General features: G+C 42.0%; 4 protein-coding genes across 4 annotated transcripts; all 4 read left to right on the forward strand.

Moving 5' to 3' along the window:
• The first annotated feature begins 5,651 nt into the window (after positions 1–5,651).
• Positions 5,652–6,392, forward strand: LOC122795027 (histidine-rich protein PFHRP-II-like). The gene has a single exon (XM_044063609.1). The coding sequence runs from the start codon at positions 5,652–5,654 to the stop codon at positions 6,390–6,392; it is 741 nt and encodes a 246-aa protein (XP_043919544.1).
• Positions 6,393–6,407: 15 nt separating this feature from the next.
• On the forward strand, positions 6,408–7,088 carry LOC122795028 (high mobility group nucleosome-binding domain-containing protein 5-like). Its single transcript, XM_044063610.1, has one exon. It carries the CDS (start codon positions 6,408–6,410, stop codon positions 7,086–7,088), a length of 681 nt encoding a protein of 226 aa, XP_043919545.1.
• Positions 7,089–9,322: 2,234 nt separating this feature from the next.
• Positions 9,323–10,552, forward strand: LOC122795030 (histidine-rich protein PFHRP-II-like). The gene has a single exon (XM_044063611.1). It carries the CDS (start codon positions 9,323–9,325, stop codon positions 10,550–10,552), a length of 1,230 nt encoding a protein of 409 aa, XP_043919546.1.
• A 5,193-nt stretch (positions 10,553–15,745) lies between these two features.
• Positions 15,746–16,789, forward strand: LOC122795031 (histidine-rich protein PFHRP-II-like). The gene has a single exon (XM_044063612.1). The coding sequence runs from the start codon at positions 15,746–15,748 to the stop codon at positions 16,787–16,789; it is 1,044 nt and encodes a 347-aa protein (XP_043919547.1).
• The last annotated feature ends 477 nt before the right edge of the window (positions 16,790–17,266 follow it).

Here is a 17,266-nt window from a genome sequence, read left to right on the forward strand (position 1 = left end):
GATGCTTTACAGAGCCAAAACTTTTTCACATACTCAACTAAAACTACACTTTCCACTACTTATGTCCTAAATCTTCTTTATGGTGCTCCCATCCTTACTAACCTCCAGGCCTCACAAAAACTGAAACTTGAACAATGCTATAACAAAGTTGCTAAATTTGCAGGATATACCCCTTTCAGAACCCACCACTGTATAGCACCAAAAAGCCTAAACTAGTTAGAACTGCAACATCAACTAACATATACACAGCTTCTTATGACCTATAAAATTATCCAGCATCCATCTGCCTGTCCAGCATTAAAAACATTCAACACAACTATGTTCCCAGTCAGTCATTGTGATCCAGTGACCAAAAACTCCTGTCTGTCTATAAAGCTAACAAATCTGCTGGGCATTGTCTTTACTTGTACAAGGTTGTTATGGCCTGAAACTCCTTACCTGTATCCATCAAATCTATACTCTCCCTCGCATCATTCAAAACCACTCTGACAGACTTTCTAGTTAAAATCTGGATCTGTTCTTGCTCAAAACCAGGATAAACTGTATCCCTAAACAAGCACCTTTTCACTCCTTACACCTCCTTACTCTCTCTTTTTACTTCCTTCCTTACTGCTAATATTTATTTATTTATTCATTTGTATCTGTTTACCAGGAAGGTCCACTGGGCCAAAAATTACCCATTTCTTGTGGAGGCCCAGGAAGAAAAGCTACAGAAGGAAATACAATACATCTTCTTCTTCTTTTGGCTTTTCCCAGTTAGGGGTCGCCACAGCAGATCACCTGTTCACTCATGATTGGCAGTAGAGTTTTACAGTGTCATGTTGCCAGCCCAACGCCCAACCTTCCACAGAAGGCACACACACACACACACACACACACACACACACACACACACACACACACACACACACACACACACACACACAAGTATGCACTCACACCTAGGGCCAATTTACAGTGCCCAAGGTTTTTGGAATGTGGGAGGAAACAGGAGCATCCAGAGGAAACCCACGCGACCACAGGGAGGACATGCAGACTCCACACAGAAGGCACCCTAGCCGAGGATCGAACCGGAGAACCTCTTGCTGTGAGGTGACAGTGCTAACCACTGCACCACCGTGGCCGCCCATAATGAAATACAATACATACATTTGATTAATAAATCAGAATGGCTACAACACTAGTTTTAAACAACATACAAAGTTTTAACAAAGTTTTGAACAGAATACATAGTTTATAAATGAGTAAGATGGCAAAGCGGCTGTACATAAATCTATCAGCTCACAGTACATGTTTACAAAGGTACAGAATTTGATATTATCCAGGGATGAAGGAGGTTTTTTGAAGGTAATATAGGATGAAGGTAGGAAAGGTGGGAGTAGTAGTAGGAGAGAGAGACAGTCAGGTAATAGGTTGTGAGGAACTAGCACATGAGCATAGCCACTGGGAGGAAAGATGTTTTCTCAAAGATTTTTTGAAGAAAGAAGCATTAGTAGTGGATCTAAGTGAAGGTGGGAGTGAGTTCCAAAGTTTAGCAGTGGAAAAGAAGCTGAGTAATTGACCAGAGGAGAGGTTAGGTTTTTCTACTAGTAAAAACATTTGATTTTTCAGAGCAGAGAGTTCTATAAAGGCAGGTAAAGTGTATCTAATTCTTTTCCATGACTTTCTTTATAAATATACTATCAGTCTGTTTTTCTCTCAATTCATATTGCAATTTCTGTTTCTATTACACTAACTTACCTTTAATTTCTCTACAAACTGTCTAAAATTTCTCTAAATTTTAAATGATTGTCATATACCCTGTATCGAGTCTTAACCAATGTTTGTTTATATTATGTCTAATTTGTTATAATTATTTAAACTATATGTTTTTGTTTTATTTTTGAAAATTGTAAAGTTATTGTTCTTAAAATGCTTTGTAATAATTTGGAGTTTCCTGAAGAAATTCTAAATAAATACAGAATGAAAGAAGTTTTAAATAAAAACAAAAGCGCTAAATCTTTGACAGTCCCATTCCTGCTGCCATTTTTCTATAGTATGTCTGTTAATTTGGAGCTTATCCCAGGGTCTACACTGAAAATGGGCTTCTACCTAGTCAGACTTTCCTGGTAATCAAATGCCAATAAATATAAATAAATAAAGGCGTACATTTTGCTGTATGTTACAACCTGGATCCCTGGGAAAACAGACAATGCCCAGCTAAGTTATCCTGGTCAACAAAATGCAAATAAACAAATAATATTTGACATTGCACTGAAAACTGAAGAAATATATATTTTTTTACTTTATCACTCAGCTAGTCAGATTTATTCAAGAACAATAGTTTAAAAAGCCATACTATTCTTATTCAGAATGCTGCAATTAGAACAGTCTGCAAAAAGTTGGATGGATATAAATATGTCCCTGAAATGTCATTAAGCTTTATTAAAATGTCAAAAACATTTCACTTTTGTAATCTGTGAAATGACAGCTCAGGTAGACAGTAGTTTAGAAGCTATGCCTAGTCATCAATGGATTGCAGGCAACATTAGCTTAAACGTGAACACTTTTTTGCAGCTCAGATCACATTCACTGATACACATTTAAATGTGAGGCATTTATTTGCCACTCACAAGGAGTCATTTAATTTATTTCAAGAAAACTCGATTGATAAACATCTTTATTTCTAAATATACACAATCTGAATTAAATATTTTGTTTTCTGCCATTCTCATATTTCTATAAATGATTCTAAAAAGCACGCATTTGATAATAACATTGTATAAGATGCAACTCGAAGGCATATAAGACTAGACTACAATTTCACATAAATTTAATTTTTATGGAATAAAGATCAGAAGGAAAACATAGTCTGAACAATCCAAATTAATACATATTAGAAGGAAAGAACAGTTTGCCTTACTGGTACAGTAGGTACAGTGGGTAAATTACTTATAACTGAATTGCAATAATAGTGCAATGTGACTTTGAGTAATCCCATAATGCATGGGTGGTGTTACATGGATTCATGTACTATCTAGGCTGTTGATTGAGGAGTAACTTTAGAAGCCTTATAGTTCATAGTTCTTCTTCTTCTTCTTTTGGCTTTTCCCAGTTAGGGGTCACCACAGCGGATCATCTGTCCACTCATGATTGGCAGTGGAGTTTTACAGTGTCGAGTTGCCAGCCCGGTGCCCAACCTTCCACAGAAGGCACACACATGCACACACTCACACCTAGGGCCAATTTAGAGTGTCCAGTTCACCTACTGCATGTCTTTGGGATGTGAGAGTAAACCAGAGCACCCAGAGGAAACCTACGCGACCACAGGGAGGACATGCAGACTCCACACAGAAGATACCCCAGTTGAGAATCGAACTGGAAAACCTCTTGCTGTGAGGTGGCAACGCTAACCGCTGCACCACCGTGGCCGCCCAGTTCATAGTTCATAGTTATACTAAGATAATGACTTCCAAGGCCTTAATAAGCCTAGCATGCAATCCAACTCAATTGTATCCCTACATACCACTGGCATTTATTAGAAGGGAGTATATGAGCTATGAAGTTTTCAGAGTTTATCAGAGACATGGGGGGATTTGAGCTGTGTCAATTGTTTGGACAGGTACATACCAAAAATGGTCATTAGACTGAATAGGATAGGTTCCCAGGTCCCTAACTACTAGATCAATTTTCAGGAGTGCGTTGTCACTGATATACTTGCAAGGGAATTCTTGCCTGCCAGACAAAACTATTATACATTTTCCAGCATTCAGTTTTTGTCCATGGTTTTCACAGCAGCTACCAGTTTAGCAAAGGTCCTCTTGGACGATCTTACTGTCCTCTGGGGAACTTATGATGGTAAATAATGTACAGTCATCTGCAAACTTGGTCAGCCATAAACTCTTTGTAATAGCTTTGACCTCTGAAAAGTAAATGACAAAGAGAAGTGGATCAAGGAGTGAACCCTGGGGTACACCACTAGTGACAGGTCATTTGGAGTAGGTAGAGCCACCCAACCTAATTTCCAGGGTTTTATTTGTGAGCTAATTTGCTATCCAATGAGTTATTTAGGGATTAACATTTAGCTGGGACAGTTTATCTATAATACCTGAGTGTGACATGGTGTTGAACACTTTTGTGAGACTAGATTTATGGTGTGTACTGATTTAACTTCATCTACTGACTCAGGAACCTTCTTAAAGAAGATAGTTAAGTTAAGTAGGCAGGATCTGCAGTTAACATATCCAAACTGGCTTGGATCATGAGTATGTTGGTTACCGAAGAATATATTTATTGATTCTATTATTACCCTTCCCTTAGCCTTACAGATGAGACTAGTCAGACTTATGGTTCTATAACTACCAGGGACCATCAATATCCCACCTTTGTGCCAGGGGAGGTCTGCTGCTGTCATCCAGTCATCCAGGACAAATTCTGTTTGTAGACTGACATTGAATAGCCTTTGTAGACATGAGTATTGCATCCTGTAGACCACCCACAAATGACTGAGTGGGAAGACCAAATCCACCAGTGACAACACCAAAAAAGTGGATGGGACATTCATGTGCTCACCTTTTAAACACCTGAACTGTTGGAGGGAATTCTTTCAAGAGCTTTACAATCATGGCCCAACTCATGGATCAATGGTCAATGTACCACCATAGATCTCCCTGAGGCCCCAATAATTGATGCAAAGCAAACAGTCAAAGAGGAGAAATCAGCTTTCAGAACACTGCGAAATGGCAAGCCACCAGGAAGAGATCAGGTCACTATGGATGCAGACAAGGCTGGAGGCATTATCCTGCTCCACTGACTCCATGCACTGATCAAGCTACTATGGGTTATGGAACAGATACCATCCACATGGAAGAAGGCCATCATAGTACCCATCCAGGATATGGAACAGATACCATCCACATGGAAGAAGGCCATCATCGTACCCATCCGGGATATGGAACAGATAACGACTACATGGAAGAAGGCCATCATCGTACCCATCTGAGATATGAGACAGATACCATCCACATGGAAGAAGGCCGTCATCGTACTCATCCAGGATATGGAACAGATACCATCCACATGAAAGAGGGCCATCATCATACCCATCCAGGATATGGAACAGATACCATCCAGATGGAAGAAAGCCATCATTATACCGATCTGGGATATGGAACAGATATCATCCACATGGAAGAAGGCTATCACCTTACCCATCTGAGATAAGGGACAGATACAATCCAGATGGAAGAAGGCCATCATTGTACCAATCTGGGATACAGAACAGATACCATCCAAATGGAAGAAGACCATCATCATACCCATCTGAGATATGGGACAGATACATTCCATATGGAAGAAGGCCGTCATCATACCCATCCAGGATACGGAACAGAAACCATCCACATGCAAGAAGGTCATCATCATACTCATCTAGGATACAGAACAGATACCATCCAGATGGAAGAAGGACGTCATTGTACCCATCCAGGATACAGAACAGCTACCATCCACATGAAAGAAGGCTATCTCGTACCCATCCAAAATATGGAACAGATATCATCCACATGGAAGAAGGCAATCATCGTACCCATCCGGGATATGGAACAGATACCATCTACATGGAAGAAGGCCATCATCATACCCATCTGAGATATGGGACAGATACCATCCATATGGAAGAAGGCCTTCATTGTATCCATCCAGGATACGGAACAGAAACCATCCACAAGCAAGAAGGCCATCATCAGACTCATCCAGGATATGGAACAGATACCATCCAGATGGAAGAAGAACGTCATTGTACCCATCGGGGATACAGAACAGCTACCATCCACAAGGAAGAAGGCCATCATCATACCTATCCAGGACATGGAACAGATACCATCCACATGGAAGAAGGCCATCATCATGCCCATCCAGGATATGGAACAGATACCATCTACATGGAAGAAGGCCATCATCGTACCCATCTGAGTTGTGGGAGAGATACCATCCACATGGAAGAAGGCCGTCATTGTACCCATTCAGGATATGGAACAGATACCATCCACATGGAAGAATACCTTCATCGTACCCATCTGAAATATGGGACAGATACCATCCACATGGAAGAAGGCCCTCATTGTACCCATTCAGGATATGAAACAGATACCATGCACATGGAAGAAGGCCATCATCATACCATTCTAAGACGTGGGAGAGATAACATCCACATGGAAGAAGGCCATCATTGTACCCATCCACGATACGGAACAGATACCACCCAGATGGGAGAAGACCATCATTGTACACATCTGAAATATGGGGCAGATACCATCCATAAGGAAGAAGGCCGTCATCGTACCCATCCAGGATATGGAACAGATAGCATCCACATGGAAGAAGGCCATTATTATACCCATCCAGAATATTGAACAGATACCATCCAGATGGAAGAAGGCCGTCATTTTACCCATCTGAGATATGGAACAGATACCATCCACATGGAAGAAGGCTATCAACATACCCATCCAGGATACAGAACAGATACAATCCACATGGAAGAAGGCCATCATCGTATCCATCAGGGATACGGAACAGATAACATATACATGAAAGAAGGCCATCATCGTACCCATATTAGATTTGAGACAGATATCATCTATATGGAAGAAGGCCGTCATCATACCCATCCAGGATACGGAACAAATACCATCCACATGGAAGAAGGCCATCATCATACCCATCCAGGATACAGAACAGATACCATCCAGATGGAAGAAGGCCGTCATTGTACCCATCTGGGATACAGAACAGATACCATCCACATGGAAGACTGCAATCATCGTACCCATCCAGGATATGGAACAGATACCATCCACATGGAAGAAGGCCATCATCGTACATATCTGAAATATGGGACAGATACCATCCATATGGAAGAAGGCCGTCATCGTACCCATCCAGGATATGGAACAGATACCATCCACATGGAAGAAGGCCATCATCATACCTATCCAGAATATGGAACAGATACCATCCAGTTGGAAGAAGGCTGTCAATGTACCCATTTGGGAAATGGAACAGATACCATCCACATGGAAAAAGGCTATCATCATATCCATCCATGATATGGAACAGATACCATCCACATGGAAGAAGGCAGTCATCATACCCATCCGGGATATGGAAAAGATACCATCTACATGAAAGAAGGCCATCATTGTACCTATCTTAGATATGAGACAGGTACCATCCATATGGAAGAAGGTTGTCATCATACCCATCCACGATACGGACAGATACCATCCACATGCAAGAAGGCCATTATCATACCCATCCAGGATACAGAACAGATACCATCCAGATGGAAGAAGGCCATCATTGTACCCATCTGGGATACAGAACAGATACCATCCACATGGAAGATGGCTATCATCATACCCATCCAGGATATGAAACAGATACCATCCACATGGAAGAAGGCCATTATCATTCACATCCAGGATATGGAACAGATACCATCCAGATGGAAGAAGGCCATCATTGTACCCATCTGCGATACGGAACAGATACCATCTACATGGAAGAAGGACATCATCGTACCCATCTGAAATATGGGACAGATACTATCCACATGGAAGAAGGCCATCTTTGTACCCATCCAGGATATGGAACTGATACCATCCATGTGGAAGAAGGCCATCATCATACCCATCCAGGATATGGAACGGGTACCATCCAGATGGAAGAAGGCTATCATCCTACCCATTCAGGATACGGAATAGATACCATCCACATGGAAGAAGGCCGTCATCGTACCCATCCAGGATAAGGAACAGATACCATCTACATGGAAGAAGGCCGTCATTGTACCCATCCAGGATATGGGACAGATACCATCCACATGGAAAAAGCCCGTCATTGTACCTGTCAAAGGAAAAAACTATAAAGACCAATTCACGTAAGGTTCAAGTAAGGCACCCTTTATTAACTTGCAGCAAGGGGACAAAGCATGCTGGCAGAATGGTTTGTCTGAACATTAATAATTAGTATGGCATTTTTATACAGTTCTTTCCATGTCAGAAATGTTACTTCTATTGCTGACGTAGTTAGACACAGCTTTCTGTATTGTTCCACTGAAAATGTTACTAGACTAATTGCTGTCTAGTTGAGAATAACTGCTGATTTACAAAACATTTGAGAAAAACAACCTGGCCTTGGGGCTTATTTTAGCCCACCACAAATTTTCAATTCTTCAGTTGTGCAGTTCTAATATATGTGTTACATTTTGCCTAGATTCAAGGTACATTTCTAGCTTAGGTACAAGTAATGCTGACTACGGTTTATACTTTCAAGCATACATTGTGTTCCTTATCAAAGCTTCTAGCAGCTGTGTACTTTCTCATAGCATAATCAGAAAATCAATAACTCTTTGTTAAGTCTCATGACACTAGTAGAAATGAATTACTTCTTGTTATTTGCTGACATTAGCAGAAAATAGAATGCTTCTTGTTAAATTTCTAATAGCTGTGCAGATTCATGCAGTGTGAACAGAATAAATGTATTAACCCTTTTAAACCTCGAATGCACTAAGCATGCATATTACTAATACATATTTTTCTAACAGTACCCGTCCAAAATATGGAACAGATACCATCCACATGGAAGAAGGCCATCATCGCACCCTTCCAGGATATGGAAACATACCATCCAGATGGAAGAAGGCCATCATTGTACCCATCTGGGATACGGAACAGATACCAACAACATGGAAGAAGGCCATCATCATACCCATCCAGGATATGGAACAGATGCCATCCACATGGAAGAAGGCCATCATCATACCCATCCAAGATATGGAACAGATATCATCCACATGGAAGAAGGCTATCATTGTACCCATCTGAAATATGGGACAGATAGCATCCACATGGAAGAAGGTCATCATCATACCCATCTGAGATATGGGAAAGATACCATCCACATGGAAGAAGGCCGTCATCGTACCCATGCAGGATACGGAACAGATACCATCCACATGGAAGAAGGCCATCATCGTACCCATCTTAGATATGGGACAGATACCATCCACATGGAAGAAGGCCATCATCATACCCATCTGAGATATGGGACAGATACCATCCACATGGAAGAAGGCCATCATCATACCTATTTGAGATATGGGACAAATACCATCCACACGGAAGAAGGCCGTCATCGTACCCATCTGGGATATGGAACAGATACCATCCACATGGAAGAAGGCTGTCATCGTACCCATCCAGGATACAGAACAAATACCATCCACATGGAAGAAGGCCATCATTGTACCCATCCATGATATGGGACAGATACCATCTTGATGGAAGAAGGTCATCATCATACCCATCCAGGATATGGAACAGATACCATCCGCATGGAAGAAGGCCATCATCATACCCATCCAGGATACAGAACAGATACCATCTACATGGAAGAAGGCCGTCATCGTACTCATCCAGGATACGGAACAGATACAATCCAGATGGAAGAAGGCCATCATCATACCCATCCAGTATACGGAACAGACACCATCTATATAGAAGAAGGCCATCATCATACCCATCCAGGATACGGAACAGATACCATCCACATGGAAGAAGGCCGTTATCGTACCCATCCAGGATATGGAACAGATACCATCCAGATGGAAGAAGGCCTTCATCGTACCCATCTGAGATATGGGACAGATACCATCCACATGGAAGAAGGCTGTCATCGTACCCATGCAGGATATGGAACAGATACCATCCACATGGAAGAAGGCTGTAATTGTACCCATCTTAGATATTTGACAGATACCATCCACATGGAAGAAGGCCATCATCGTACCCATATGAGATATGGAACAGATACCATCCACATGGAAGAAGGCCGTCATCGTACCCATCCGGGATATGGAACAGATACCATCCACATGGAAGAAGGCCATCATCATACCTATCCAGGATACGGAACAGATACCATTCACATGGAAGAAGGCCGTCATTGTATCCATCCGGGATACAGAACAGATACCATCTACATGGAAGAAAGCCGTCATCATACCCATCCAGGATACGGAACAGATACCATCCAGATGGAAGAAGGCCATCATTGTACCTATCCAGGATATGGAACAGATACCATCCAGATGGAAGAAGGCAATCACCATACCCATCTAGGATATGGAACAGATACCATCTACATAGAAGAAGGCCATCATCATACCCATCCAGGATACGGAACAGATACCATCCACATGGAAGAAGGCCATCATCATACCCATCCAGGATACGGAACAGATACCATCCACATGGAAGAAGGCAGTCATCATACCCATCCGGGATATGGAACAGATACCATCTACATGAAAGAAGGCCATCATTGTACCTATCTTAGATATGAGACAGGTACCATCCATATGGAAGAAGGTTGTCATCATACCCATCCACGATACGGACAGATACCATCCACATGCAAGAAGGCCATTATCATACCCATCCAGGATACAGAACAGATACCATCCAGATGGAAGAAGGCCATCATTGTACCCATCTGGGATACAGAATAGATACCATTCACATGGAAGATGGCTATCATCATACCCATCCAGGATATGAAACAGATACCATCCACATGGAAGAAGGCCATTATCATTCACATCCAGGATATGGAACAGATACCATCCAGATGGAAGAAGGCCATCATTGTACCCATCTGCGATACGGAACAGATACCATCTACATGGAAGAAGGACATCATCGTACCCATCTGAGATATGGGACAGATACTATCCACATGGAAGAAGGCCATCTTTGTACCCATCCAGGATATGGAACGGATACCATCCAGATGGAAGAAGGCTATCATCCTACCCATTCAGGATACAGAATAGATACCATCCACATGGAAGAAGGCCGTCATCGTACCCATCCAGGATAAGGAACAGATACCATCTACATGGAAGAAGGCCATCATTGTACCCATCCAGGATATGGGACAGATACCATCCACATGGAAAAAGCCCGTCATTGTACCTGTCAAAGGAAAAAACTTCAAAGACCAATTCACATAAGGTTCAAGTAAGGCACCCTTTATTAACTTGCAGCAAGTAGACAAAGCATGCTGGCAGAATGGTTTGTCTGAACATTAATAATTAGTATGGCATTTTTATACAGTTCTTTCCATGTCAGAAATGTTACTTCTATTGCTGACGTAGTTAGACACAGCTTTCTGTATTGTTCCACTGAAAATGTTACTAGACTAATTGCTGACTAGTTGAGAATAACTGCTGATTTACAAAACATTTGAGAAAAACAACCTGGCCTTGGGTCTTATTTTAGCCCACCACAAATTTTCAATTCTTCAGTTGTGCAGTTCTGATATATGTGTTACATTTTGCCTAGATTCAAGGTACATTTCTAGCTTAGGTACAAGTAATGCTGACTACGGTTTATACTTTCAAGCATACATTGTGTTTCTTATCAAAGCTTCTAGCAGCTGTGTGCTTTCTCATAGCATAAGCAGAAAATCAAAAACTCTTTGTTAAGTCTCATGACACTAGTAGAAATGAATTACTTCTTGTTATTTGCTGACATTAGCAGAAAATAGAATGCTTCTTGTTAAGTTTCTAATAGCTGTGCAGATTCATGCAGTGTGAACAGAATAACTGTATTAACCCTTTTAAACCTCGAATGCACTAAGCATGCATATTACTAATACATATTTTTCTAACAGTACCCGTCCAAAATATGGAACAGATACCATCCACATGGAAGAAGGCCATCATCGCACCCTTCCAGGATATGGAAACATACCATCCAGATGGAAGAAGGCCATCATCATACCCATCCAGGATATGGAACACATGCCATCCACATGGAAGAAGGCCATCATCATACCCATCCAGGATATGGAACAGATATCATCCACATGGAAGAAGGCTATCATTGTACCCATCTGAAATATGGGACAGATACCATCCACATGGAAGAAGGTCATCATCATACCCATCTGAGATATGGGACAGATACCATCCACATGGAAGAAGGCCATCATCGTACCCATGCAGGATACGGAACAGATACCATCCACATGGAAGAAGGCCATCATCGTACCCATCTTAGATATGGGACAGATACCATCTACATGGAAGAAGGCCATCATCATACCCATCTGAGATATGGGACAGATACCATCCACATGGAAGAAGGCCATCATCATACCTATTTGAGATATGGGACAAATACCATCCACATGGAAGAAGGCCGTCATCGTACCCATCTGGGATATGGAACAGATACCATCCACATGGAAGAAGGCTGTCATTGTACCCATCCAGGATACAGAACAAATACCATCCACATGGAAGAAGGCCATCATTGTACCCATCCATGATATGGGACAGATACCATCTTGATGGAAGAAGGTCATCATCATACCCATCCAGGATATGGAACAGATACCATCCGCATGGAAGAAGGCCATCATCATACCCATCCAGGATACAGAACAGATACCATCTACATGGAAGAAGGCCGTCATCGTACTCATCCAGGATACGGAACAGATACCATCCAGATGGAAGAAGGCCATCATCATACCCATCCAGTATACGGAACAGACACCATCTATATAGAAGAAGGCCATCATCATACCCATCCAGGATACAGAACAGATACCATCCACATGGAAGAAGGCCGTCATCGTACCCATCAGGATATGGAACAGATACCATCCAGATGGAAGAAGGCCTTCATCGTACCCATCTGAGATATGGGACAGATACCATCCACATGGAAGTAGGCTGTCATCGTACCCATGCAGGATATGGAAGAGATACCATCCACATGGAAGAAGGCTGTCATTGTACCCATCTTAGATATTTGACAGATACCATCCACATGGAAGAAGGCCATCATCGTACCCATATGAGATAAGGAACAGATACCATCCACATGGAAGAAGACCGTCATCGTACCCATCCAGGATATGGAACAGATACCATCCACATGGAAGAAGGCCATTATCATACCTATCCAGGATACGGAACAGATACCATTCACATGGAAGAAGGCCGTCATTGTATCCATCCGGGATACAGAACAGATACCATCTACATGGAAGAAAGCCATCATCGTACCCATCCAGGATACGGAACAGATACCATCCAGATGGAAGAAGGCCATCATTGTACCCATCCAGGATATGGAACAGATACCATCCAGATGGAAGAAGGCAATCACCATACCCATCTAGGATACGGAACAGATACCATCTACATAGAAGAAGGCCATCATCATACCCATCCAGGATACGGAACAGATACCATCCACATGGAAGAAGGCCGTCATCATACCTATCCAGGATATGGAACAGATACCATCCAGTTGGAAGAAGGCTGTCAATGTACCCATTTGGGACATGGAACAGATACCATCCACATGGAAAAAGGCTATCATCGTACCCATCCAGGATATGGAACAGATACCATCCACATGGAAGAAGGCAGTCATCATACCCATCCGGGATATGGAACAGATACCATATACATGAAAGAAGGCCATCATTGTACCTATCTTAGATATGAGGCAGGTACCATCCATATGGAAGAATGTTGTCATCATACCCATCCACGATACGGACAGATACCATCCACATGCAAGAAGGCCATTATCATACCCATCCAGGATACAGAACAGATACCATCCAGATGGAAGAAGGCCATCATTGTACCCATCTGGGATACAGAACAGATACCATCCACATGTAAGATGGCTATCATCATACCCATCCAGGATATGAAACAGATACCATCCACATGGAAGAAGGCCATTATCATTCCCATCCAGGATATGGAACAGATACCATCCAGTTGGAAGAAGGCCATCATTGTACCCATCTGCGATACGGAACAGATACCATCTACATGGAAGAAGGCCATCATCGTACCCATCTGAGATATGGGACAGATACTATCCACATGGAAGAAGGCCATCTTTGTACCCATCCAGGATATGGAACTGATACCATCCATGTGGAAGAAGGCCATCATCATACCCATCCAGGATATGGAACGGATACCATCCAGATGGAAGAAGGCTATCATCCTACCCATTCAGGATATGGAATAGATACCATCCACATGGAAGGAGGCCGTCATCGTACCCATCCAGGATAAGGAACAGATACCATCTACATGGAAGAAGGCTGTCATTGTACCCATCCAGGATATGGGACAGATACCATCCACATGGAAAAAGCCCGTCATTGTACCTGTCAAAGGAAAAAACTTCAAAGACCAGTTCACGTAAGGTTCAAGTAAGGCACCCTTTATTAACTTGCAGCAAGGAGACAAAGCATGCTGGCAGAATGGTTTTTCTGAACATTAATAATTAGTATGGCATTTTTATACAGTTCTTTCCATGTCAGAAATGTTATTTCTATTGCTGACGTAGTTAGACACAGCTTTCTGTATTGTTCCACTGAAAATGTTACTAGACTAATTGCTGACTAGTTGAGAATAACTGCTGATTTACAAAACATTTGAGAAAAACAACCTGGCCTTGGGGCTTATTTTAGCCCACCACAAATTTTCAATTCTTCAGTTGTGCAGTTCTGATATATGTGTTACATTTTGCCTAGATTCAAGGTACATTTCTAGCTTAGGTACAAGTAATGCTGACTACGGTTTATACTTTCAAGCATACATTGTGTTCCTTATCAAAGCTTCTAGCAGCTGTGTACTTTCTCATAGCATAAGCAGAACATCAATAACTCTTTGTTAAGTCTCATGACACTAGTAGAAATTAATTACTTCTTGTTATTTGCTGACATTAGCAGAAAATAGAATGCTTCTTGTTAAGTTTCTAATAGCTGTGCAGATTCATGCAGTGTGAACAGAATAAATGTATTAACGCTTTTAAACCTCAAATGCACTAAGCATGCATATTACTAATACATATTTTTCTAACAGTACCCGTCCAAAATATGGAACAGATACCATCCACATGGAAGAAGGCCATCATCGCACCCTTCCAGGATATGGAAACATACCATCCAGATGGAAGAAGGCCATCATTGTACCCATCTGGGATATGGAACAGATACCAACAACATGGAAGAAGGCCGTCATCATACCCATCCAGTATATGGAACAGATGCCATCCACATGGAAGAAGGCCATCATCATACCCATCCAGGATATGGAACAGATATCATCCACATGGAAGAAGGCTATCATTGTACCCATCTGAAATATGGGACAGATACCATCCACATGGAAGAAGGTCATCATCATACCCATCTGAGATATGGGACAGATATCATCCACATGGAAGAAGGCCGTCATCGTACCCATGCAGGATACGGAACAGATACCATCCACATGGAAGAAGGCCATCATCGTACCCATCTTAGATATGGGACAGATACCATCCACATGGAAGAAGGCCATCATCATACCCATCTGAGATATGGGACAGATACCATCCACATGGAAGAAAGCCATCATCATACCTATTTTAGATATGGGACAAATACCATCCACATGGAAGAAGGCCGTCATTGTACCCATCTGGGATAAGGAACAGATACCATCCACATGGAAGAAGGCTGTCATCGTACCCATCCAGGATACAGAACAAATACCATCCACATGGAAGAAGGCCACCATTGTACCCATCCATGATATGGGACAGATACCATCTTGATGGAAGAAGGTCATCATCATACCCATCCATGATATGGAACAGATACCATCCGCATGGAAGAAGGCCATCATCATACCCATCCAGGATACAGAACAGATACCATCTACATGGAAGAAGGCCGTCATCGTACTCATCCAGGATACGGAACAGATACCATCCAGATGGAAGAAGGCCATCATCATACCCATCCAGTATACGGAACAGACACCATCTATATAGAAGAAGGCCATCATCATACCCATCCAGGATACGGAACAGATACCATCCACATGGAAGAAGGCCATCATCGTACCCATCCAGGATATGGAATAGATACCATCCAGATGGAAGAAGGCCTTCATCGTACCCATCTGAGATATGGGACAGATACCATCCACATGGAAGAAGGCTGTCGTCGTACCCATGCAGGATATGGAACAGATACCATCCACATGGAAGAAGGCCATCATTGTACCCATCTTAGATATTTGACAGATACCATCCACATGGAAGAAGGCCATCATCATACCCATATGAGATATGGTAAAGATACCATCCACATGGAAGAAGGCCGTCATCGTACCCATCCGGGATATGGAACAGATACCATCCACATGGAAGAAGGCCATCATCATACCTATCCAGGATATGGAACAGATACCATTCACATGGAAGAAGGCCATCATTGTATCCATCCGGGATACAGAACAGATACCATCTACATGGAAGAAAGCCATCATCATACCCATCCAGGATACAGAACAGATACCATCCAGATGGAAGAAGGCCATCATTGTACCCATCCAGGATATGGAACAGATACCATCCAGATGGAAGAAGGCAATCACCATACCCATCTAGGATACGGAACAGATACCATCTACATAGAAGAAGGCCATCATCATACCCATCCAGGATATGGAACAGATACCATCCACATGGAAGAAGGCCGTCATCATAGCTATCCAGGATATGGAACAGATACCATCCACATGGAAGAAGGCCGTCATTGCACCCTTCCTGGATACAGAACAGATACCATCCACAAGAAAGAGGACAATAAGGATTGCAGGAACTACTGCGGCATCAGCCTGGTCTCCTCTACTTCATTTGGCTGAAGATGATACAATGCATTTACTCACTGTAAAGAATATCACACTGGTTTGACTGTTACTGAAGGGTTTACAGCAATACTTTGAGCCTAAAAAAGAAAATGTCATTATTCACCACTTGTTTTTCTTTAATAATTAGGGTCCACAGGAATCTATTGATGCCTGCGTGGCATGGCTGAATTAGAGAAGAGAACAAAAGACTGTGTGTGTTTGATAAACTGTCAATTGACAGAGTTGTCTGTAGCATTAAACATGAGAAGGTAAGAAGTAACCTTTTATCAGAGCCTGGAATAACACTGAAAAATAATGTGAATGTGTGCAGAGAAGCAGAAATAACCAGTTTTCAACAAAAGAGCTTAATGAATACTTACATGTGTACAAAATTAAAATTAATCTAAAATATATTACTACATAATCTTCCTATCAATCCAATGTCCACGGTGGAAAATGCTTAGGTTCATAGGTTAGTACTGGCCTAACTGA

Source organism: Protopterus annectens, chromosome 2.part1 (assembly GCF_019279795.1).
Source record: "Protopterus annectens isolate FY-2018-M chromosome 2.part1, PAN1.0, whole genome shotgun sequence".
Lineage (NCBI taxonomy): Eukaryota > Metazoa > Chordata > Ceratodontiformes > Protopteridae > Protopterus > Protopterus annectens.